Consider the following 25,471-nt stretch of genomic DNA (forward strand, 5'->3'; position numbering starts at 1 on the left):
CTCCTCTGATCTTGAGGATGTGGTGGTGCATGGGCCTGAGAAAATCCCAATATGGCTTTTTGTCCACACCTATTTGACCTATTTGACCACCAAGAAGATGAAAATCATAGCCAGAGGTATTTTATTAATCTCCCACCTCAAGATGCCCATACCAAGAGTTTCTCCATGCCTCCCGGTGTTGATATATGCGTCTTCTGGGACGTTTCTGATTACCCTCTCCCTCTCGATCGGTCTCCAACTCCCTGTGTTTTATGAAAATATTGTATCGGCTGCCGGAATAAACTTGATAATTTGAGTTTTAGCGGTCACAATGTATTCTTGACATTGCCTGCTGCTGAAAAATCCCACCAAAACTGTACTCTGTTCAGTTATTATCTTGGGAAGACCTATCAGCTCTTGTAAAGAGAAAGAGAGCTGGACTGAAAAAAAGCATCTGGGAAACAATCGCTCCATAGTAAGGATAAAGCAATCCCAATTTACAACCGGTTTGCAGCTCTCTTGTACTCTACTGATCATGAGTAGAACCACTCAACGGCGACATGTGGCACTGGGTCTTTAGGGTTTACTACTCAACTGTCAACTAGCAGAACATTTGTCTTAAATGCATTCACATTGACTTTGACACGTGGCGGCTTGACAAAGATAACCGCTGACGTGGCGATTTTATAGAGCTTCTCAATTTTTTTTTGTGTGTTTTAAAGACAATGTTTCCTAATTTAAATTTACTAATACTAATGGGATACAAAATTTTCAGTGTGGACGTCAGCGACGTTAGTGAGGAAGAGGTCGGAGCCGGGAACGGCGAACTGAGAGAGATCAGAGGGTGAGCAGTAAGCCAAGTTGGCGAAAGCTAAATGTGCAGCCGGTGTGGTGGTCACCTTCATGGTTATGATATTGTGATCCGGAACGATCCGCCGTGGACGAGAAGAATAAACGACGAGTAACAAAGAGTCAAAATGGTTTACTGCTTACGTTTATAAATACTTTTCACAACATGTCTTGTTGTTACAAAGGAAGAATACATCAGCATTGAGACTCTTCCAAGCTTCAGAATTACCACACGGTAAAATATTTTTAGATAAAGATAGATTTTGTTCTATATGAAGTACAATCGATGAAGAATTTACTTTTTAAGTGATGTACTTCACATGAACAAGTAGAAGCTCACTTTTCTTGCTCACAGTAAGCCCATGAGCTTCCTCCATTGCGACATCTTCAACCACCATGCGTTCAGATAACTAACTCCCAGTGAAAATGATACAACAGACTCGCCAGACAAAACTCCACAGAAATCATCCTCATTTAATCCAGGACAAATTCTCCTACCACTCCCAAACGATAACAGCTCAAAATTTTGTCCTTTTGCATCAATGTTATTATCTATAAACCTCGAGGGGAACGACTTCGGTGGATTTATACATGAGTCAAAATATTTTCCTGCGGACAGTGTGATACTTGTGTGTTTTTTATAATCTCAAAACATTTTCGCGTCGGACGTTTACTAATGTTCATAACGGCTTCATGACTTGATGAGTAGTTTAGGATGATGAGTTTGGTCTGTTTCATGCACGTACATTTTTATGAGTTTGCTCTGTTTCAATTACTAAAAAGCTCATGCACGTACGTTTGGTCTGTTTTACTAAAAAGCTCATGCACACACGTAAGGAAATTAGGGATTGCAGGGCGGTTTATAGAGGCTTTCGTTTTCTTCTTTGTTATTCTTAAATTAATAGAAAGCCTCTGTTTTATTACTTTGTTCAGTTTTGTTGTATTTGTTTATGATGATTTAACTTAACAACTATGACATACTAAATTTGACAATACTTATGTTTATGATGATTTAACTTAACAACTATGACATACTAAATTTGACAATATCTAAGCAAATAGTAATAAATTTAAATTCATTTTTTGGTACTAACGGTTTGACCATTTAAATATCGTTTCACTATTTTTACGAGTCTGGGATACACCTCATATATGAATTCCGTAAGCTTGATTTTATTGGTTTACGTTAGATACATATTATAGTATATATTAAAATGAATTTACATATTTAATTTTTAAGCCAAGTTATTTTCGATTCATTGTTTTATGACTTCTAATTTTCAAATTATACTTTATCGGTCCCCTTATTATTAACTCTCTCATTAGTCTTTGAGTTTAAGCCAAAAAATCATATAAGGTGCATAAATCAGAAATAAATTATACTCCAACTTATAAGCTGAAGCTCGGATTTGACTTGGAGATTACGCAAACCATTAAATAAGGTACCAGAAATAGGAACTATAATATATTCGTAATTAAGATCTTGAGTTTGCACCAAGTATTGCCTGTTTGAGAATATTTTTATTATTTTTGGAGTTATAAAGTTATGGGACCACAATATTATGTTCTATTTTCCATTTTTTACCAACTCTTAATGTTCATGGTAAAGAAAATCAAATTGTATACATAAACAATAAAATTAATACATATACAAATTGGGCCTGCTGAATTTATTCTAGAGCTATTGGCACACATGATGAGCCCAATATCCATGGGCATAGAGCACCAGCTGTGGAAAACAACAACTTTGAGATCAAGTCAAGCTTGATAAACATGATCCAGAGCAACAAGTACCATGATCTTGCCTTGGAGGATCCACTAGACCACTTGGATAACTTTGATAAGCTGTGTGGAACTATAAAGATCAATAGTGTCTCTGAAGATGCATTCAAGCTAAGGTTGTTTCCATTCTCTTTGGGAGACAAAGCTCACACATGGGAGAAGAGCTTTTCAAGAGATTCAATCACCACATGGGATGAATGCAACAAAGCCTTCCTCACCAAGTTCTTCTCTACTTCAAGAACTGCTAAGCTAAGGAATGAGATCTCTGGATTTCATCAAAGGAATCTTGAAGGCTTTGGAGAAGCATGGGAAAGGTTCAACAGCTATGTCTCTCAATGTCCTCATCATGGCTTCAATATGGAGAGTTTGCTTAGTACTTTCTACAGAGGTGCTTTGCCCAAGTTTAGAAGCCAACTTGATACTGCTAGCAATGGTTTCTTCTTGGGAAGAAGTGAAGCAGATGCTTTGGAGCTTGTAGAGAACATTGCTAAGAGTGATTCAGTCTACAGTGATGAGCATGATAGAAGCAACAGATGCAGTGGAGGTGATGATACAAACACCGAGAGAGAGTTAAAGGCTCTTCAAGAAAAGATGGATATGCTTCTCTTGGATAGAGCTAAACAAGAGAAGGTGAACTTTGTTGGTGAGAAGAAACAAGAAGGGACTGTTGTGCTTAATGAAGTTGATGGTCTATAAGGTCAAGAAAAGTTGTGCTTTGTGAATGCTAATGGGACATGGTACAAGAAGAAGCCCAACTTTTAGTACAACAACTACCAACAAAAGCCTTTCTACAACAACAACCAACAAGGTGGTTACCAAGATAGACAAAATTACTCTCAAGGTTTCCCCTCCAAAGGAAATCAGTCTACACAAGCCCAAGCAGGATCTTCTACTTCTGCTACACAAGAGAGTAGCACTGATGCAATGTTGAAGCAAATTTTGGAATCCCAAACTAGAAGTGAGAAGCACATTGGATATGAGTTGAAAAACCTTCACACCAAAGTCGATGGAAGCTACAATGATCTCAATAACAAGTTCTCCAACCTTGCTTCTAACTTTAAGGCTTTGGAGAACCAGTTTGCCTCAATGGGTAGTAACTCAAAACGCCCTATGGGATCACTTCCCGGAACCTCTGAGAAAAACCCCAAGGAGACAATGAATTCCATCACCCTTAGGAGTGGTAAACAGTTGCCTCCTAGAGCTCTCATTAGGGATAATGAGAACCAAGATGGGGAGGTGGTCATCAATGTGGATGATGATATAGTTATTGTGGATGAGAAAACCAAAGAAGAGATCTTGGAGAAGATAGTTGAAGCTAAAGGGAAAGGAAAAGTTGGAGAAGAGAAGAAGGTTGTGAATAAGAATGAAGCTGCTACTTCATCAAAAGGAGCTCCATTCATTCCTCCTCCATATGAAGCAAAACTCCCCTTCCCTGGTAGATTTAAGAGACAAATTTTGGAGCAATACAAGGCCTTGTTTGAGAAGCAAATGAGTGAAGTTCAGATTACTATGCCCATTATTGATGCCTTCATGCTAGTGCCTCAGTACAGCAAGTTCCTCAAGGATGCTGTAACCAAGAAGAAGAAAGAGATGGAAGGGATGGTAGTCCTCACCCATGAATGCATCGCCATTATACAGCGTTTTACCATCTCCAAGAAGCTTGAAGATCCAGGAAGCTTCACACTACCTTGTGCCATTGGGCAATTGGCTTTTGAGAAGTGTCTATGTGATTTGGGAGCAAGTGTGAGCCGTATGCCTCTCTCCATTGCTAAAAGGCTTGAGTTTACACAATACAAAAAGTGTAGACTCTCTCTTGTGCTAGCTGATCACTCAGTGAAGATTCTCATTGGTATCCTAGAAGATCTTCCTGTTATGGTTGGAAATTGTGAGATTCTTACAGATTTTGTGGTGTTGGAGATGGCTGAAGAACCAACAGATCTTTTGATATTGGAGAGACCTTTCTTGGCTACGGCCGGAGCTGTTGTGAATGTTAATTAAGGAAGGGAAGATTGATCTTCATCTTGGCAAAGGGAACATCCTGCATTTTGACATCAAGGAGGTGATGAAGAAGCCCACTACCCAAAGCTAAGCATTCTACATTGAGGAGATGGAAGCTTTGGCTGAAGAGTATTTGGAGGAATTAGTTATTGAGGACTAACTATCAATTGAGTCTCTCTATCAACATGCCCTAACAGTTGATAGAGAGACTCAGTTGATAGAAGATGAGGAGAGTGCAAGGTATGTGAGGATGCTAGACTGCCACAAGGAGAAAAGTGGAAAAGACAACTTCATAGAGCTTCCACAAGAAGTTCAACATGCTGCCTCAGTTGATAAACAAGAGAACCTCCAAGAAGATGATTGGAGTGAACTCAAAGCACCAAAAGTGGAGCTTAAACCTCTTCCCCTTGGTGTAAGGTATGCATTTCTTGGACCTAATGAGACCCAACTAGCTAATCAGACGCGAGCCCCTGTCATTGTGAGTAGTGAATTGAATGAGAATGAATTGTCTAAACTGTTAAATGAACTTAAAAAGTATATAAAGGCAATAGACTACTCACTAGATGATATTAAAGGGATATCACCCTCCTTATGCATGCATAGGATACATCTAGAGGATGAATCTATGACTTATATAGAACATCAAAGAAGGTTGAACCCCAACTTGAAAGATATTGTTAAGAAAGAGATTCTAAAACTCCTAGATGCAGGTGTAATCTATCCTATTTCAAATAGCAAATGGGTGTCTCCTGTGCATGTTGTTCCAAAGAAGGGTGGAATAACTGTGGTTAAAAATGTTAAGAATGAACTAATTCCAACAAGAACAATAACGGGACATAGGATGTGCATAAATTATAGAAAACTTAACTCAACATCTAGAAAGGATCACTTTCCATTGCCATTCATTGATCAAATGCTAGAGAGACTTGCAAATCATCCCTATTATTGTTTTCTTGATGGGTATTCAGGGTTCTTCCAAATACCCATACATCCAAATGATCAAGAGAAGACAACATTCACATGCCCTTATGGTACCTTTGCTTATCGAAGGATGCCATTTGGGCTATGTAATGCTCCAGCCACCTTCCAAAGGTGCATGATGTCTATCTTCTCTGGTCTTATAGAGGATGTTGTGGAGGTGTTCATGGATGACTTCTCTGTCTATGGATCTTCGTTTTCTGCTTGTTTGTCCAATCTTTGCAGGGTTCTAAAGAGATGTGAAGACACCAACCTTGTGTTGAACTGGGAGAAATGTCATTTCATGGTTAAGGAAGGGATTGTGCTTGGACACAAGATTTCAGAGAAGGGGATTGAGGTGGACAAGGCCAAGATTGAGGTGAAGGTTGGTTTAGCTCCACCAAAGACAGTGAAAGACATTAGAAGCTTCCTTGGTCATGCTGGATTCTATAGAAGATTCATCAAAGAATTCTCCATGATAGCTAGACCAATGACTAAGCTTCTATGCAAGGAAGATGCTTTCAACTTTGATTGGGAGTGTCTAAAAGCATTCAAGAAGTTGAAGGACAAGCTGATTAGTGCCCCCATTGTGCAACCACCAGATTGGGATCTCCCCTTTGAGATCATGTGTGATGCTAGTGACTATGCTGTGGGAGCTGTTCTTGGCCAAAAGAAAGACAAGAAGACCCATGTGATCTACTATGCGAGTAGAACTCTTGATGAAGCCCAAATGAAGTATGCTACAACTGAGAAGGAGTTGCTAGCCATTGTCTATGCCTTTGAGAAGTTCAGAAGCTATTTGGTTGGGTCAAAAGTCATAGTCTACACTGATCATGCTGCATTGAGACACCTTTTGCCCAAGAAGGATGCTAAACCGAGATTGTTGAGGGGGATCCTGCTGCTACAAGAGTTTGATCTTGAGATCAAGGACAAGCCAGGAGTTGAGAATGGTGTAGCTGATCACTTGTCTAGACTGAAGATTGAGTGTGGAATCCCCATTGATGAAGGGCTTCCAGAAGAACAAATCATGGCAATTAGAGCAGTGGTAGCAGTTTGTGAAACTGGAAAGAAGCTTGAAGAGGTGAAGGCAACTGAAGAAAAAGGTCCTTGGTATGCTGATTTGGTGAACTACTTAGCTTGTGGGAGAGAGCCATTGGGTCTTGAACGATATGCCAAGAAGGAGTTCTACAAAGATGTGAAGAGATACTATTGGGATGAGCCCTACCTCTACATACTTTGTAGAGATCAACTCTATAGAAGAGTAGTTGCTAAAGAAGAAGTTGATGGGATCCTTACACACTGTCATGGATCATCCTATGGAGGTTATTTTGCTACTTTCAAGACTGTTTCAAAGGTGTTAATTACAAGCTGGGTTTTGGTGGTCTCATATGTTCAAAGACACTCAAGACTTTGTCTCTAGGTGTGATTCATGCCAAAGGAGAGGGAACATCACCAAAAGGAATGAGATACCTCAAAACCCAATTCTATAAGTGGAGGTGTTTGATGTATGGGGCATTGACTTCATGGGACCATTCCCATCATCTTTTGGTAACAAATACATCCTTGTAGCTGTTGAATATGTCTCCAAATGGGTGGAAGCTGTAGCAAGTCCCACCAATGATTCTAGAGTGGTGATCAAGATGTTCAAAAGCACCATCTTTCCAAGGTTTGGAGTTCCAAGAGTTGTGATCAGTGATGGAGGCTCTCACTTCATCAACAAGTTGTTTGAAAGTCTTCTCAAGAAGAATGGTGTGAAGCATAAGGTAGCAACACCTTACCATCCTCAGACAAGTGGGCAAGTTGAGATCTCCAACAGGGAAATCAAATCTATCCTAGAGAAGATTGTGGGAACTAAAAGGAAAGATTGGTCTGACAAGCTTGATGATGCGCTTTGGGCTTATAGGACAGCTTACAAGACTCCTTTGCGAACCATACCTTTCAACCTTGTGTATGGGAAGGCTTTTCATCTACCAGTTGAGCTAGAGTACAAGGCATTGTGGGCTGTTAAGTTGCTGAATTTTTACATCAAGAATGCCAAGGAGAAGAGACTTCTCCAACTCAATGAGCTTGATGAGATTAGACTGGATGCTTTTGAGAACTCAAGGATCTACAAGGAGAAAACCAAGGCTTTCATGACAAGAAGATCTTGAAGAGGGAGTTCAGTGCTGGAGATCAAGTGCTTCTCTACAACTCAAGATTGAATTTGTTCCCCGGGAAGCTCAAGTCAAGATGGTCTGGTCCTTTCAAGATCAAGGAAGTTAAGCCATATGGAGCAATTGTGTTATTGGACAAGAATGGTGGAGACTTTACAGTCAATGGACAAAGAGTTAAGCTCTACATGGGAACCACAATGGAGGAGAAAGGAATCTTGATTTCACTCTCCGACCCCGTCTCAGCCTACCCAAAGGAAAACAAAGTCAAGCTAGAGACTTAAAACAAGCTCACTTGGGAGGAAGTCTCATGTCTATCCTTGTACATAAAGGATTAGAAAAAAAAGAGTGAAAAAACGGGTTGAGATCACGCGGGTTAGCTTACCCGCGCGCACGGAAGGAGAGCTTCAACGATGGTCTCACGCGGGGTGAGTGACGCGGGGAGCTGTACCGCGCGCACGAGTTGAAGCTGCTTGACGCTCCAACGCAGGATGCTTCACGCGGGTTCCCTCACCCGCTCGCACGACGAGAGCGTTCGATGACGAGCTGACGCGGGGACAACGACGCGGGTTGTAGCCGTCTCCTCCTACCCGCGTACAAGGGTCCAAACCCGCTCAGGTATGGTTTCTAACCCTTAACCCGGCGACCCGACCCAGAAATCCTCCAACCCGACCCGGTTCAACCCTAAAACACCCCCTACCCGCGTCTCTCTCTCGTTTCCTCTATCTCTCTTTCACAAACATCAAAACCTCCCACACCAAATCACCTCATATCTCACTCCATTCTCCACCAAATCACTCCATTCTTTTTCCTAAATCCAAGCTTTCGCCTCTGTAGTCTATTTTCTTGATTCAACTCGTCATTTCCTTTCATCTAAAGCAAGGTATTGTAGCACAAAGATCAACTTCGTAGGCCTCATGAACCCTAGAAATTTGAACTTGAAATTTGATCTTTCTCTTGCTTGATTCTTGTGAAATAGACTAGAAAAAACTTATATATCATGTTGGGTTGTTGATTCTATGGTGAATTTGAGTTGAATTTGAACTTTGAAAATTAGGGTTCATGAGATTTGAGAATTTTTCAAAATTGCAATAATTGGGTATGAATTTGGCTTGGCTTGGTTAGTTAGGATGTTTGAGAGCTTGATTAGAGAACTTTCTCATTGAAGAATTCAATTAATGCTTAATTTTTGATTAAGAGCCTTGTTCTTTGCTTATGTCTCTCTCTTGTAGTCTTGTATCAATAACTTGTGTGCAATGTGATAGTTTTGCTTAAGCTAAGTGATCATGAATTGAATTCACATTTGCATTATCAAATCTCCTTCTTCCATTTGCTTATTCTTTTCCAAGGTTTGAAATTTTCAGGTACAAATGGGGAGAAAGGATCAACACAAGATAGAGGCTGAGAAACAAGAGCTTCCCAAGCAAGACACTGCTGGAACTGGGAAGCCTTTAACCTCCGTGTCTACAAAGGGAGGAACTTCTAGGCAACAAGCCTTGGCAACAAAGAAATCAAAAGTTCAAGAGAAGAGAGATGGCAAGCAAGTTGCCACTGTTGAGGGAGTGGATGATGGTGGTAGAAGGTTAGCCCCTCCCAAGAGATCTAAGGAGCCAAAAGGCAAAGGGGTAGCTCTTCCTCAAGTGGAGGATAATGAAGACATCATCGAAGAGGACCAAGCTCCCCTCAAGAAAGCCAAGATGTCTAAAGGGAAGAAGGTTGATACTGAAAGGGATAGAACCAAGAAGCCAATTGAATCTGACCTATATGGGCAATGGGCAATGGGCATTTGAAGAATGATGTGTTGTGGCCTCCAACTAGATTTGCGGATATCAAGATTATGGAGAGTTGGAGATAGATGAAGACATCAAGCAAATGTTTGAGAACATGAACATGCAAAGCTTCTTCTCCGTGGCTTACCCTACCTATGAAGAGGTCTCATGTCAGTTCTTGGCATCATTGGAAGCCACCTTTCACACCTCTAAGCATGTGAGGCGAGGATGAGGAAAAATCAAGTTCAAGGTCCATGGGAAGGTTCATTACATGACCTTCAAGGAGATTGGACAAGCGCTTGGTCTTACGGATTTGGAGGAATCATACATTCCCATCCTCTATGATGCCACTAGGGAAGAGAGCATTTCTAGACTGGTTTGGAAGGTGTTGGCGGGGAAGAATCGGAAGCCAAACCGTGACAAGAATGCCTCCATTCGCCATCCTTCAGTGCGCTATCTCCACCGGTTAATTGTCCACACCATCTTCCCAAGGAAAGAACCATGAACTGTTAATGATGAGGAGGTACAACTTCTTCACCAAACCGTCCAACATTATGCTCCACCATCTCAGTTGCCTCTTGTCGGCACTGATTTCTACAAGAACTTTGGAATGGTGGAATTCTTTGTGAACCGCCTCATCCACTACAAATAGTGGGCTTGGACAACAAGTGACTCTGAACCTCAGATTGGAATTGGTGGTTTGATAACTCCATTTCTTGGGTACAAGGATATCTCCTTGGGAGATGATGCAACTGGTCCAACCTTCTTGGATGCAAGCTACTTGAAGAAATCTCAGTACTTCAGTGGAAGGTTCGATGGAACTTGTGTCTACTCTTACCTACAGTCTACAAAGGAAGTTGAAGTGCTTCTCCCAAACTTGAACCTCACAAGCTTGAAGCAGCCCGGAGCTATTAGCTTTGACATTGGAGAAGAACACTTCCTTGCACCCCATGGACCTCTCGGCCCCATGAGCTCTCCTAAGAAGAAGAAGACTGCGGATAAATGTGGTATGTACCAGGAAGATACTTCTGGTTTAAACTCTGAGCTCCTCTATGGTCCTCCTTGTTACCACTTTGAGCAACGTCCTGGAGCTTTGGCCAATGGTCCCCTTCGCCAAGCTCATGAGCATATTGGCAAACTCCAAAAATAGAACAAGGCTCAGAACAGAACTATCTTCAAGCTTAAAGACAAGTGCAAGGAGTTGAGTAAGACTGTGAAGAGGCAAGCAGAAGCTTCAGCTCAGTTCATGAAGAAGGTGGCTGATATATTGACTAGAGGATCTGTAGCAGGATGTTCAACGTCAGACTTTGACTTCCCTACCCCCCCCCCCCAGCCTCAGCCCTCAATTGGCCCTTTGGCACTCAGTTTTCCCGCCACCAAGAAACAGCTGCTCCGCCGGAAGAGAAACCCACCAGCTCTACCCTCCGATTCAGAAAAAAAATCTCCATCCCTTGCCTCAACAGATGAGGAGGCTGACACCAAGGATGAGGCAACGACCTCTTCCCACGCTCCATAGAGAGGTACTCCACCACCCTTCCATTGTATATACCAGTTTTTCTTTGCATTTATTACTCTTTTCGGTATCTCCTTCAACTTCCTAACACAGAGACTGTGTGAATTAAGTTTGGGGGAGGTACCAAGTATTTGATCATGTTTTCTTTGATGATTTGAGTCTCATGCATTGCATTGTACATACATATATGCATAGAAAAACAAAAAAAAAATTGAAAAATTTGAAAAACATAAAAAGAAGCATGTAGTTGCATCACTTACACTTTTAGGATTGAGTCTAGAGCATATAGGTTGGATTCACTTGCATAGGGAGCAATGATTTAAAATGTCTTGTAAAGAACTCTTGTCTAGAACTCAAAGTTACACCCTAGTTAAACATATCAAGTAGCTTAAGCATCTCTTGAAAACTTTGCATGCTTCGAGCCTTGAAAACTCTTCTTGAAACTTGTTTGCTTGCTTGATATTGGCATTGTTCTTAAGATCAGCTTCAATCTGAACTTGGCTTGAATGAACTTAATTTCTCTTGCATATGGGCACTTGCATACTTGATCATGGATCTCATATACATTTGGGTTATCTTATTCCATTATACCAATCTTTGTTAACCCAAATGACACTCCATACCCTACAACCCTAGCCATTCTTTGAGACCAAGCATTGAATTGCATGAGTGAGGCCTCTTTTGATAGCTTGTCATGTGAAAAATCTTGAGAGTATTGGAGGCGACATAGATTTGTTCTCATCTTTTGCTAGCAAAATGAGCTAGCATTTGGGGATAGTGAGAGGGGTTTGTGTGTTCTAAATGTTAATATCTTGGGTTTTGGGAGTGAGAAAGATGAGAAAGATGAACAAAAGAGTGTCATATTAAAAAAAAAACTCTAGGGACAAAAGAAAAGTATGAAGCTCTAGATTATGTGCAAAGGACTTTCCCCCTAATAAAAAAAAAAAGAGAATCAAAGAGAAGGTAGGGAGGGAAATGAGAAAGAGTTAGAGCTAAGTGTTGTAAAAAAAAAATTAAAGTCTCTAGTTGGTTGAGTCAAAAGAAAAAAGAGAGTTGTTCATTGGGTGAGTGATGTGAGTGGGTGTTATTTTGGCTTTAAGATGGAGATGAAAAGGGTATAACTTGTAATCACTTAGGAAAATGGTAGAATGATGAGAATTGATCTATGTATGCATGAATTGCTTCTAGTCTTAGATAAATTTTACATAATGATCAAGCTCCTTGTTTTTGAATGATAACCACCTTGAAATAAAAATATTTGAATCCTTCTCTTCATTCATATTAGACAATTGCTTACCTAGCCAAATGATTGAGATCATGTGCCCATTTGTGAGAATTCACCTTGTGTGTGTGTGTGTGTGAATCAATGTAAGAGCTGGTTGAAGGAACTTGTTAGTTGATGAGTATTGCAACTTGTGTAGAGGCATAAGAGTATGGATAGGCCTAGAGAAGCTAGAGTATAATAAGAGAGTTGCTCATGCTATTTGCTATGTTTCTTTAGGATGTTATGTTGAGTGCTAGGAAGTGTTTCTTTTGGCTATGAGTTCCCACCTTCAAACCTCTCTCCCTTATGAGTTCTTGCAAGTTCACTTGAGGACAAGTAAAGAACAAGTTTGGGGGAGTTGACATCTTGCATATTTGCATTGTTTTAACCATCAATTTTGTACATATTGATCATATATATTAGAAATTAAGCATCTTTAGGACCCATATTGCATTCATATGTCTTTATCAGGTATTGGAGTGTCCTATGGAGCGATTTGGGGGTGTTTAGAAGATTTGTGGTTCAAGAAGAGATGGAAAGTGAACGTTGGTCGAGTTTGAGCAAGCCGACGCGGGGTCGAGACCACGGGATCGCCTACCCGCGTAGCCTAACCGAGAAAGCGAGCCGGCGCGAGGTCGAGGACGCGAGGTCGAGGACGCGGGATCGTGGACCCGTGCGCACGAGGGAGAAGCCTCGACGACAATCCGAGCAGGGTGGAGCACGCGGGGTAGCTTACCCGCGCGCATGACAGAGACGCTCGACGACGATCCGACGCGGGTTAAAGCGACGCGGGTTGGGGCCGATGAACTTTACCCGAGTCGCGACTTTTCCTTAGTCGAATTTAGACATTTTTAAGGGCTTTTTAGAATTTTTAATGGAAACCATTAGGTTTTCTAGGGATTGTATAAATACCCTTATTATCCCAAAGTTGGGACTTATCTTATTTTCTATCTAATAAAAAAAAGAACTTTTAGGTGAAAGATCTAATATTGATCATTATCTTTTGTGATTGCTTAGTTATATTGATCACTTATCATGATTAACACCAAATCATCATTGATTCTTGGGTTTATCATGAAGATTAGTGAGCAGTCATCTTTGGATTCATGGATTAGGATGATTAAGTGATGATCTAGAATGTTTAGAATAGATTAATATGTTTTCTTGCTTGATTGAGTGATCTTAATGCTAATCTAGAGTTGGTCATTTCAGATTAGAAACCTAGACATTTCATTGCCTGAAAGGTGTTCGATGAAATGTCTGAGCCAACTCAACATGCTCTTAACTTACCCTACCAAAGACATTTGATCTTAGGGGAGTTTTGATAGTTATATGATATGTTCTTAATGATTGCTTGATTGACACAAACCAAAGATATTTGATGTTTGATCAATGAGAGAAAATGAGCATTTATCTTGATAAAGAACTTGCTTAAAATTGTTATCTAGACTTAGGAAAATGTGTTGATTGAAACCTTACCATTTGAATCTTAATCATTTGACATCAAATTCCTATACCCATGTGTCCTCCTTTATGTATTTGATTGAAAGTTGCTAGTTAGTAGTGTTAGAACCTTGTTAGTTTGATTGAATGTCTGAGCCAACTCAACATGCTCTTAACTTACCCTACCAAAGACATTTGATGTTAGGGGAACTTTGATAGTTATATGATATGTTCTTAATGATTGCTTGATTGACACAAACCAAAGGTATTTGATGTTTGATCAATGAGAGCAAATGAGTATTTATCTTGATAAAGAACTTGCTTAGAATTGTTATCTAGACTTAGGAAAATGTGTTGATTGAAACCTTGCCATTTTAGATTGAATCTTAATCATTTGACATCAAATTCCTATACCCATGTGTCCTTCTTTATGTATTTGATTGAAAGTTGCTAGTTAGTAGTGCTAGAACCTTGTTAGTTTGATTGAATCACCCTATCACTTGATTGCACTTAGATTAAGTTTGAACCTGCATTCTCTTTGCATCAAAATACTTAGAAATGGATTGACATCTCAATTACTATAATGATTTGATTATTGGACCCTTGAAAAGTCCATTTCAATCCACATGGTCCCTACCACTCTGCATGCCGCCTATATTAACGGCTAATGCATCTAACATCAGTGACTTCGTCGCCTAGTTAGTTACGGAAGACTATTGACATCTACAAGATCCACTTGCATTTTAAATCTCCCCCTTTTAGCTTTGTGTGCCAATCAAGCACAATACATTTTTGGTTCAACAACCACGTTTCTTCACCTGGAAACTTTCACACTCGATATGCCAATCTCCCCCACGAGACTTGCATTATCTTCATCTTCATACATAGATATGCTTTTCTCCCCCCCCCCCCCCCCCGAGATATGCACCATCTACAGCAGGACGTCCATCACCATGCTCTTCTCCCCCACGAGATATGCACTCCTTGGACCAAACGTCACTACTTCTCCCCCTGCTTGATTCAACTCCTTGTCTTGGCTCATTCGGCTTGGGCTTCTTCCCCTCTGTGTAACTAGTAGGCTCCTCCCACCTAGTCTTTACAGCTGTCCACGCACCCTCATTGATTCCTCGAACCAACAGCTTCATGCGGGCCTTCCAATGACCATATTGTGGCTATCATCCAACATGATTGTCTTCTGCATAGAAAAGCGTATCCATCTTCACCTTCAGGATAACACTGATAACTTAGGTGCCCCTCTCTAATACTAATTGTTAGTGCAAAGATGACACCACAATAGTACTGTAGAAGATAAATCAAAGAAACAGTATATGATACAAGCAAACAACTATTTCTTTATTAGAAATCACCTAAACAATCTAGTACAAGACTTGCTTATCGGCTTTCAACAGCCTATTAACACCCTAACAGCTGCTACTGACAGATTTCTAATATACCCAAACATGTCTCTCCATCGTCGGTACTTAAGCGTCTGCTTCATCACGATCCAAGAACACCCTTCCTCTATAATAATAACTCCAGTGTCTTATGGAATACAAACGACTCCATAGTTATTTTATAGTGATCCCACGTTCCCAAAACCCCTTTGTCCAAGGAACACGAATATGGACAACTTCCATATCAATAACTACACTTTCTTTTTCTTGATTGTACTTATTCCTCAAGGCATAAATTTGCTCTCCAAGTTTATCTCTTGACCTTGCTCCACGGTATAAACTTGCTCCTCAAGTTTATCCCACACCAGCTCATCATCTTGTATCCACATGGTCTCCACCACTCCGCATGTCTTCTGGTGCACTCTTTGACACACACTGCATCAGAAACTACTTCAGCGACTTCACCAAGATATAAACCCTCAAGTTTATCCTTCTCCAGCTACAGCATCTTGCATCCACATGGTCCCTACCACTTTGCATGCCTCTTGTATTAACCACTAATGCATCCAGCATCAGTGACTTCGTCGTCTAGTAGTTACATAAGACTGTTGACATCTATAAACTCCACTTGCATCTTCATTACACTTTTAAATTTTTGGACATAATAGTTTCACCCTTGCGTATTTTACCTAACAGTATCAGAAGGGGCTGGCTAAAAATCCGAAAAGTTCGGCTCCAACAGAAGCAAGCAATGCACCAAAACAGGAAAAGTTCGGCTTCATATAATAATGTATAAGGATTTTAAAACACGAAATGAAATATAATTTATGAAAATCACTTAACAGACTTGTAGGAGACACGAGTCGATGAGAGTTCTCAGTGAAAAGGAGGTGAGAGAGAGAATAACAGTTTCTGGTTTGGTGTTCGTGACGACGCACTGCAAAGATAAGGACGAGGATCACGGCTATAAGTGATTCAACGTCGATAAAGTGAAAAGCAGTGATTCATCGTATCAAATTGTTTTCTCGTGAGAAGGAGAGAAGGAATTATTTTTGTTTTGTTCTTCGTTGGTTACTAGAGGAACACAACATCTATGAAAGGAAATTGGAAATATGTGTTAAGTTTCCTTTTCTCCGTCGATTATCTGATAAAGGAAACGTATACTAAGTTTCCTTTTAGCAGACAAAAAATATAGAGTTATTCTTGGGTTAACCCCCCTACTATGAGCCAATAGCATTTCATTATTTCAAATTCGATATCTTTTAAAAATGGAAACAAAATATTATCAAGTTATATTATGTTTTAAAAATAAAAAAGTGAAAAAAATATTAGCTACAAAAAAAAATTAAAAAAATCTTTTTAACGTCGTCAGCAAACACTAAACCCTAAATCCTAATCCCTAAACCCTAAATCCTAAACCCTAAACCCTTGGGTAAACCTTAAACCCTTGGGTAAATCCTAAACTCTAAATAAAAACACTAAACCCTAAAACTCTAAACCCTAAATCCTAAACCCTAAACTCTTGAGTGTTTTAGTATTTATTGATTTTGATTTAGAGTTTAAGATTTATCATAGAGTTTAAGATTTATCCTAGAGTTTTAGGGTTTACCCAAGGGTTTAGGGTTTAGGATCTAAGGTTTAGCGATTAGGATTTAGGGTTTAATGTTTTGCTGATGACGTTAAATTTTTTTTTTTTTGTAATTACTACTATTTTTTCTTTTTAATTTTTTACCTTTTAATTTTAAAAAGATAATATAATTTGACAATATTTTATTTCTTTTTTTAAAAAATATCGAATATGAAATAACACAATCCTATTGGTTGGTGAACCTAGAGATTCACCCTCTAGGGGGTGAACCAAGAATAAGTCAAAAATATATATGTTAATTTCCTTTTCTTTTCAAAAAAGAAATTGGAAGCTTGAAATCTCAAGTGTGTTTATAAATAGAGAGGTGTGCTCCACATTCTTCCAATAAAAGATTGTGTGATAAAAAGTTCTTGAGCCCTAAACACTTTTGTGGATCTTCTTCTTGCCTCTCCCAAAATTCGATTTGTCTTTCATCATCCATCATGGCTACCAAATTTAACGGTGATCCCCTTCCGCGTTTTGAGATGAAACCTAAACCTAAAGCTCATGATGATGACGAGGCAACACTTAGACTTAAATCTAAAAATGTACATGTCATATGGGATTGGAACAACGCCCCGATTCCCTCTGGATACGACATGTCAACTCTGTTTACTAAAATCCAACAAGGATTACAGACGCTTGATCCTGCTCTGACCATCAACACCGTGGTGGCTTCTGGTGATCTCTACATGTTAGACATCAACGAAGCAGACGCTGAAGCTAGGTACCAGATTCTCGACAAGGATGACCGTGTTAAAACTTTCAACGTTCCATCAAGAGAAGTAACTTGCGACGCCTGTCGGAAAAGTTTTCCACGTTGCAACCATGAAGAGGATGATGAATATACGAGACATGCGATTTTAGCACGGGAGATGATGATTCTTAATTTCAATCATCCACCTCCTTGTTATCTTCTCCTCATATCTGGTGATAAGAAGTTTGACACTTCTTTGAGTTTCATGGCCAGCCGTGGATATAAGGTTTTGCTCTCTTCTCCAGATGGCGACACTTCCCTCCGACAGCATTCACAAGAGTTTTGGTTGTGGCAGAAATTGATCCTAGGAGAAGGGCCTTCAACTCAAGAGAGCAAGTGAAGATTTGAAACTCATCTGGCAGCAGCAAGGGACTGACTCTATGTAGTTATCGTTTTAGTTTTCTTTTTATGCTTTGATTTGTAACTGCATCTGTGAAAAACTTTCTCTAGTTTAAAATATTAATGCATATTCAATTTTCTGTTTATCCTTTTACTTTCCGTTTGTTCTTAGTTTACAATTTCAATTCCAAAAAATTAGTACCACGTTTAGGCGAAAGCAGAGGATCTGTCTTGGTGTTAATGATACAAAAAAAGATTGTTATGGCAAAGTTGGTGAGTTTGAAGGCCTAGTATTGTTGTGAATCTTGGAGATTCAAAACATGTTATAGTATTAAATATATGAATCTTACTGTCTGGCCATATACCAAAATATCAGAGCCAAAAGTTTGCACCCAGGACTGCACACTATTCAACTAATCTCACAGCACTTAAGAAGAGCGGACTAATACGCGTTGCTGATCCAGGAGCTAAAATAGGATCCCATGATCTCTCTCCAACAGAGACAGGTAAGTAATCACGAACAATCTGAATGTCTTGAGAGAATCTCTTCCATCAGGAGGATAACCGGCTTCATACTCATCATCTGCTGTGCAGGCTTTGCCAATTGGTTGGCTTGAGGCGATGTACCTGCACAGAAACCACCAAAAACTCTACAGAAAAGAAACAAAGAAGGACACGAAATCAAATGATACGAGATGAATGAGAGTGACCTAAATTTACCTGACCCAAAATTGTCCAAGGATCAGTATTAGGAACTCTAATTAATAAACTCAGCTTCCTTTAACTCTATAAATTATCATCCTTATAAGGTTGTTTGAGCAGATCATCCATTTGAGCTATCTAGTATGACTAAAGAGCACCACCAAAAAAAGTGAGCTATCTAGTATGAATATGATGATCAAATACGTCATATTTATCTTGTGGATTGCAAGTCTTAGTCACCATGCAGCATGCTAAGGTTAAATCCTGAACCCATTGACCAATATCATCATGCTTTTTGTGATTCATTTTCTTAACCCTTTTATTTCAGGTTACTCCAAGCAGTACACTCAAGTAGAAGAAATGAGCCAGAGCTCTTTCATATATTCAGATCAATTAGTATATACTTTTATACAATATGTTCAACAGTTCAATTTATATTACTTTCAGTAAACTTTATTAATCATCAATGTGGTTATCCTATGATTTGGTCTTTTAGATCTCTACTGATTTGAGAGTAATTGGCCCTGTTCGTTTGTACATCTGGAAGATGCATCCAGATGTTCCATCTAGATGTCTTATCTAGATGCTCCATCTGGGTGTTGTTCGTTTCTTCATTTCATTCATGCATCCAGATGAATCATCTCAATGCAACTATGTTCATTTGCTTTTCATTTTTTAACTTCCATCTGCATCCACGTGGACTTGTTAATAAAATGACTAAAATATAATTTTTTACGTTTCAGCGGAAAAATAACATTTTTACCGTTTTGGCGGAAAATATTTTTGCGGTTTTTGAGGAAAAATGTGTTTTTGGCGAAAAAGTATATTTTCGTGGTTTCGGCGGAAAATACGTTTTTATGGGTTTGGCGGAAAAATACGTTTTTGCGGTTTGGACGGGAAAAGTGTATTTTTGTGGTTTTGGCGGAAAAAGTGTTTTCGACGAGAAAAGTTTTTTTTCACGATTTTGACGGGAAAGTTTTTTTCGCGATTTTGGTGGGAAAAGTGTATTTTTGCGGTTTTGGCGGGAAATTGCGTTTTTCCGGTTTTGGCGGGAAAATTCCGTTTTCCGGTTTTGGCGGAAAAATTGTGTTTTTTTGGTTTTGGCGGGAAAATGCGTTTTTCGGTTTTCGCCGAAAAATTCTGTTTTTTGGTTTTGGCGGGAAAATTGTGTTTTCCGGTTTTGGCGGGGAAATTGTGTTTTCCGGTTTTGCGGAAAATTTGTGTTTTTCTTGTTTTGGCGGGAAAATGCATTTTCCGGTTTTGACGAGAAAATGCTTTTTGCGATTTTGGCGGGAAAAATCTGTTTTCCGGTTTTGGCGGAAAAATTGTGTTTTCCGGTTTTGGCGGGAAAATTGCATTTTTCTGGTTTTGGCGGGAAAATTCATTTTTCTGGTTTTGTCGGAAAAATTTGTTTTTCCGGTTTGGTCGGAAAAATTCTTTTTTTTTTCAGTTTTGGCGGGAAAATTATGTTTTCCGGTTTTGGCGGGAAAATTGCGTTTTTCTGGTTTTGGCGGGAAAATTGCATTTTTCCGGTTTTGACGAGAAAATGCTTTTTCCGGTTTTGGCGCGAAAATGCTTTTTGCGGTTTTGGCCGGAAAATATTTTTTGGAGTTTTGGCGAGAATATGTCTTTTTTGGGTTTTGGCTGGAAAATGCATTTTTGGGGGGTTTGGCGGGAAAATTCGTTTTTTCGGTTTTTAAGGGAAATGCGTTTTTCGGTTTTGGTCGAAAAGTGCGATTTTACTGGTTTGACCAAAAAATGTGTTTTTATGAAAATGTGCGTTTTACGTTTTTTTTTGCGGAAAAACGCATCTTGCGGTTTTAGCGGGAATGTGTGTTTTTCAGTTTTTGCGAGAAAATGTATTTTTTGGTTATAGCGGAAAAATGTATATGCAAGAAAATAGAATTTACGGTTTGAAAATAATATTTTGATTTTAAAAAGTCATTTTTGTCATTAATCATTTTGAACTGAACTAGATGCGTCTGCATCCAGATGCACCATCAAGACTCACCTTCATTTGGGTGACAATTTGAGATGAGTTTTTAAAAATTCAGCTGGGTGATCCATCTGGATGTAGCATTATAATGCACAAAACGAACATCGATTTGCATCTTCACCTAGATGGATCACCTGGGTGAGCAAACGAACAGGGCTATTGTCTGCGTGCCATTTACTTGTCTTACTGCAATGACACAAAATAAAATTATTTTTGTGATAGTTTGAAACTACTATAAACATTATTTAAGGAAAATAAAACACTGCAGAATCCATACTTATTTATATATCACATCAAAATTCAGTTAAAAATTATTAAAGCTAATACAAACTGAAATAAGTGAGACACTTGGAGAATTATAAAATACAACAAATCCAGTACTTGTAAACCTAACACTGCCAAACCTGACAAATCCCATCATGAAAACAGGTCAAGTACAAAACATACAGCTATCTATAATAGATAACACATTACAAAACATACGGCTATCTATAGTAGATACATATATTATGCAAACAATTATTTACCCTCCAGGTCCAGGAACAGCAACCAGACAACCTCTAGTTTCAGAACTAGTAGATATTGTGGGCCACACTGTTAAAAGGGTTTCTTCTATTTTAACAGAGCAACCGAGACACAGACAGAAAATGAGGATTCAGTTGATTAAACTTCAAAATATATGGTAATAACAACAATATTCCTGAATATATTTTCTCAGTCATTTTATAAACATCACCATAGAATCATCTTCTTTTTCTTCTTCAAAGCTATGGAGTGATCTCAAGTCTTGGTTCAAAGCAAAACCCAGTAAAAAGCTGAAGAGGGAACTTCTTAGAGACGGGACACTTCTGAGACCACTTCCAACACTTGAACTTCATATCAAACATCAAAAGCGCAGGAGATCCATAGCTCTGAATATAAACCAAATCATCACTGCCACTACTCGCGAAAACATCGTCCAACTCCCCAAACCCTTGGAAGAATCTCTGAGGCATTCTCGCCATCTCTTGCCACTCTCCTCCTTCTTTCAAACACCATATCCCAATCCCTTTGATAATCTCTGGCCTATCATGTTTCCCTATCCCTCCAACGACCACAAGCCTCTCCTTGAGATTCATCAGCCTCCCGCAGGTTAAAGCACACGGCATTGGAATGAAACTCCTCATCAAGGATGATGTGGACGACGATAAGTTAGAAGCAATCAAACCGTGGCGATGATCAGAGTTGCCTCCTGTGGAGTAAATCAAGAAGTAAAGAACATTGTTGCAGATCACACTCTCGTCTCCTCCTCTCCACCCGGTTAAGACATCGGTTACACTTGTTGTCCACGTCATTGTCTCAGAGCTGTAGAGATGAATAGAGAGATCCCATTGGAAGAAATCTCCAGCAACTTGCTTTGACTTCACTATAGAAACAGAGTAACTCTGTTTTGCTCTGTTCATGGAGGTAGACAATGCTGTGTAATCTGTAGCCTTATGACCCGGTGGTTCAACGAGCTTCCTCCATTGCTTGGTGATAGGGTTTGAGACATAGATCTTGTTTCTACAGTCATTGTCCATAAAACAAACCAATCCACAAGAGGAAGCAACAAACCAATTCGACGTCTCGATGCAAGGGAGATCAAAGCTGTACCATTTTTTGATAACCGGGTCATAAGCATAACCGGATGGATCATCAGTGGTGGTGAACATGAAGTACCAAGGCCCCTGAGAAACAGAGTTGTTGTTGAAGATCCATAAGAATCTTTGAGAAGAGACAATCTCGTTCCATCTTTTGCAGACCGTGCCAGCTCTGAAGATGCTTGCGATGGGGAGAAAGGAGAGGATTCTTTCTAGTAGATCGTTGGGGAGAAGAGAATCAATTGCAAAGGTTTGGAGTTTGGTCTCTTCATCATCATCGCTCTGCTCAGAGTATGATTCAGCTTCTGGGATGTATGTAGTCATGTAGTTGTATGGATAAGTGGTCCAAGACGTTTCTGCTTCCATCCTCAAAGCCACTGAAAATAACCCTTTTACACATCAAATAAATAACAAAATAATATGATGATATTCGTAAAAATTCAAAGCTTCCAAAATCAGATTCTAAATAGAAGACTTGATTATAGCCTCAACAAAAACCACTAAAAATAACACAAATAGTCAAGAAATTTATAAGAATCCATTAGCAGAAGAATATCAAAATAAATAACAAAACAAATATTATAAGAATTCAAAGTTTCCAAATCATATTTTAAGTAAAAAAAAAACTTAATTAGAATCTCCTCAACAAAAGATACAACATAGATCATCCATTTCACAACAGAGGACCTCTTCAAGTCAAATTTCGAATGGTTTAACAATAAAAAAAAATCAAGACATAAAAAAAAAAAAAAAAAAAAAAAATCAAGACACAACACTTTGGATCAGATTTGCTTTAGGAGACATGCATAGTTTACAATTGCAATACATTTTTTTCAGACAGTAACCAAAAGTTAATAATTAAAAGGAAAGGAGAAAGGTTGTGTCATCCTTTCAACGTCAAGATTAATACAGAGATTAGATACCAATAAAAAGACGTTTTGCCTTTTTTTTAAATGATTAATTGCATATGAAATTAGGCTAAACGCTTACATCTGGTAAAAAAAGCAAACATCATTAGAGCATCATTATCCCTGAAATCTACCGAGGGTTTCTTAATTTTTTTTGTCTGATTTAAAAAAAATAAAAAATAGACACCAATCGTTAGTGAATCGGTGATCGACACGTATTAGTGAGACGCGCAAACTGTGGAACAAATCACGTTCTTTATTTTGCATACAGAAGAACAGTATATCTCCATTCTGTGGAGCCCAGGCCACAAGAATTTTTTTTTTTTTTTTTAATGCGATAAAGATGCTCATACCAAAGATTACGAACGCGAAACAGATCAATGAAGAAATTTAAAAAGCAGACAGCGATAATGAAATCAAACAGAAACCCATCTCGATTCACTACACACCTTTGGTTCAGGAAACTCGTGGGTCTCTGAATTTTCAGAATTCTCGAGATTTGAACCGAGAAAAGTATCGGTTTTTACAGCTTTGGGAGAGGAATGCCGATTCTTTGGATGTTGGTTCTGTTAAGAAGACACGAAAGATGAGATTTTTATTACAAAATAGAAGATGGAAATGAAATGGGTCTGTCGTGATTTCGGATTTGTCAATGAGGAAAAGTGCTCATCAAGGAGACGAGAGGGAGAGACTGAGACTTAATCTGAATTAACAGACAGAAGAGACGTTTCGGGTTTGATTGTTGATACGGACAGTGATGAAGGAAGACAAAAGAGAGGAGCAAGCAAGCTCAAGGAAGAGAGAAGAGAGAAGAAGAAGAAGACGTCCTTTGCTCTTTGCTGTTATTCTTCTTTTTTTCAATTTATTTTTGATGGGAAACGGGCTTATATAAAAAACAACGGAATACTGTATACCTGCGTATTGTTTACTATATACTTTTATGTGAAAAGAATAATATGGTATGTAACTGTTATTTAAGGAAAAGTATTTCATGGGAAATTACAAAACACGAAATAATTAAAAATATCTTAACACCAATAATAATGCTGTCTTACTCATCGGCCTGTATATTTCTTTTTAAATAGTTGTATGATTTATTAACGGTCAAATCTCCAAAATAGCATCTTTCTAAGTTTATATCACAAAAATAGCATTCAAAAACTAAAATGACCAAAATAGCACCTTTCTAAAGGATAAAATTTTAATTTTTTTACTTTTCAAAATTTGAAATCTTATCCCCAAAACCTCATTTCTCAACTCTAAACCCTAAACTCTAAACGCTAAACCCTAAACCCTAAACCCTAAACTCTAAACCCTAAACCCTAAACCCTAAACCCTAAACGCTAAATCCTAAACCCTAAACTCTAAACCCTAAACTCTAAACCCTAAACCCTAAACCCTAAACACTAAACTCTAAATCCTAAACCCCACCTTTTAACTCTAAACCCTAAGTTTGTGACTTTTGATAAAACATTAAGTGCTATTTTTGTGACTTTTGGTCTTGAGTGCTAGTTTGGAAACAAAAACTTGATTTAGTGCTATTTTTGTCTTTTTCTCTTTATTAATCAGCCATGTAAAGTAGGCAGAAAACTTTGGGAATCATAGGTGACATAATAATACTTCATCCGTTACCAAAAGTAAGATTTTCTAGAGTTTTCACGTTTATTAAAAATATAATAAATGTTTACAATTTATTTTTTAATACACTTTCCAATAACTATCTACCAGTAAAATTAAATCAATTCAAATATTCACAATTAATATTTCTCAAAAGTATACAAAAGTATCTTAAAAATATAAAAAATCTATTTTTGTTTCACAAAAATAAACTTTAGAAAATCTTATTTTCGAAAATAGAGAAAGTATAATTTTAGCAAAATTATTAAGCTAAATAGCTCATAACATAGTCCTTGTATTAATGTTTTTACTGTTGTGATACTGATAGCCTTTATGTTAGAACTTATAAAAATAAATTACCGATCAAAAATTCACAATCGTTCTTTTATTAAAAACAGTATAACAGGGTTGAAGAAAATTATGTGTTTAATTTGGAATTTACCAGACGGATTAGTGGAAAATGGCAACCACATGAGATAACATTTGCTTCTTTATACTTGTTTCATACATTGTCTTTACAATTTTCTTTTATGCCAACTTCAAATATTTATATAAACATAAGAATAAACTAAACAAAATGTTTATTTATGTATTATGTCCTTTAGTAATTATACTTTGCTTTTCAAACACTGAAAGGTCTTTTTCTACTTTACTTAGCTCAGACTTCTCGCAGTTTCTTAGTGGCCTGCCCTTTACCTAAAACACTTACTAGATCACTATACAATACTAAATTAAAATCAAACACAAACTAATAACTATTTAGAATTACTATGTATTATTAATCAATAAATTTTGTCATGAAGCAGAA

At 38.4% G+C, this 25,471-nt stretch overlaps 3 protein-coding genes and 1 non-coding gene across 5 annotated transcripts; 2 read left to right on the forward strand and 2 right to left on the reverse strand.

Annotated features, from left to right (window-relative positions):
- Positions 1-2,856: 2,856 nt before the first annotated feature.
- On the reverse strand, positions 2,857-2,963 carry LOC125586598. The gene has a single exon (XR_007323135.1). It is a non-coding gene; the product is annotated as a small nucleolar RNA R71 (small nucleolar RNA).
- A 3,629-nt stretch (positions 2,964-6,592) lies between these two features.
- LOC125585981 lies at positions 6,593-7,999 on the forward strand. The gene is made up of 3 exons (XM_048755730.1): positions 6,593-6,760; positions 7,308-7,556; positions 7,670-7,999. The coding sequence occupies exons 1-3, from the start codon at positions 6,593-6,595 to the stop codon at positions 7,997-7,999; spliced, it is 747 nt and encodes a 248-aa protein (XP_048611687.1).
- A 9,169-nt stretch (positions 8,000-17,168) lies between these two features.
- On the forward strand, positions 17,169-17,822 carry LOC111205715. Its single transcript, XM_022701882.2, has one exon. It carries the CDS (start codon positions 17,169-17,171, stop codon positions 17,820-17,822), a length of 654 nt encoding a protein of 217 aa, XP_022557603.2.
- Positions 17,823-21,165: 3,343 nt separating this feature from the next.
- On the reverse strand, positions 21,166-23,920 carry LOC106411405 (F-box/kelch-repeat protein At3g61590-like). 2 transcript variants are annotated; one of them, XM_048753896.1, is made up of 2 exons: positions 23,496-23,920; positions 21,166-22,527 (listed from the first exon to the last, which is right to left on the reverse strand). In XM_048753896.1, exon 2 carries the CDS (start codon positions 22,502-22,504, stop codon positions 21,287-21,289), a length of 1,218 nt encoding a protein of 405 aa, XP_048609853.1. In that variant the 5' UTR covers positions 22,505-22,527; positions 23,496-23,920; the 3' UTR covers positions 21,166-21,286. The 2 variants fall into 2 exon arrangements, with proteins under 2 accessions (XP_048609853.1, XP_048609852.1); XM_048753895.1 differs by having other exon boundaries at positions 21,166-22,515; positions 23,496-23,918.
- Positions 23,921-25,471: the final 1,551 nt, after the last annotated feature.

This window comes from Brassica napus, chromosome C4, assembly GCF_020379485.1.
Source record: "Brassica napus cultivar Da-Ae chromosome C4, Da-Ae, whole genome shotgun sequence".
NCBI classification, from domain to species: Eukaryota; Viridiplantae; Streptophyta; class Magnoliopsida; order Brassicales; family Brassicaceae; genus Brassica; species Brassica napus.

What these genes read in the sequence shown, in the direction of transcription:
- LOC106411405 (XM_048753896.1), bottom strand. Translation starts at nt 22,504, where the DNA reads ATGGAAGCAGAAACGTCTTGGACCACTTATCCATACAACTACATGACT.
- LOC125585981 (XM_048755730.1), top strand. Translation starts at nt 6,593, where the DNA reads ATGGCAATTAGAGCAGTGGTAGCAGTTTGTGAAACTGGAAAGAAGCTT. An exon ending in AGAAGGAGTTCTACAAAGAT is followed by an intron (nt 6,761 to 7,307) that starts GTGAAGAGATAC and finishes AGTCTTCTCAAG; the next exon opens with AAGAATGGTGTGAAGCATAA. An exon ending in CAGTTGAGCTAGAGTACAAG is followed by an intron (nt 7,557 to 7,669) that starts GCATTGTGGGCT and finishes TGAGAACTCAAG; the next exon opens with GATCTACAAGGAGAAAACCA.
- LOC111205715 (XM_022701882.2), top strand. Translation starts at nt 17,169, where the DNA reads ATGGCTACCAAATTTAACGGTGATCCCCTTCCGCGTTTTGAGATGAAA.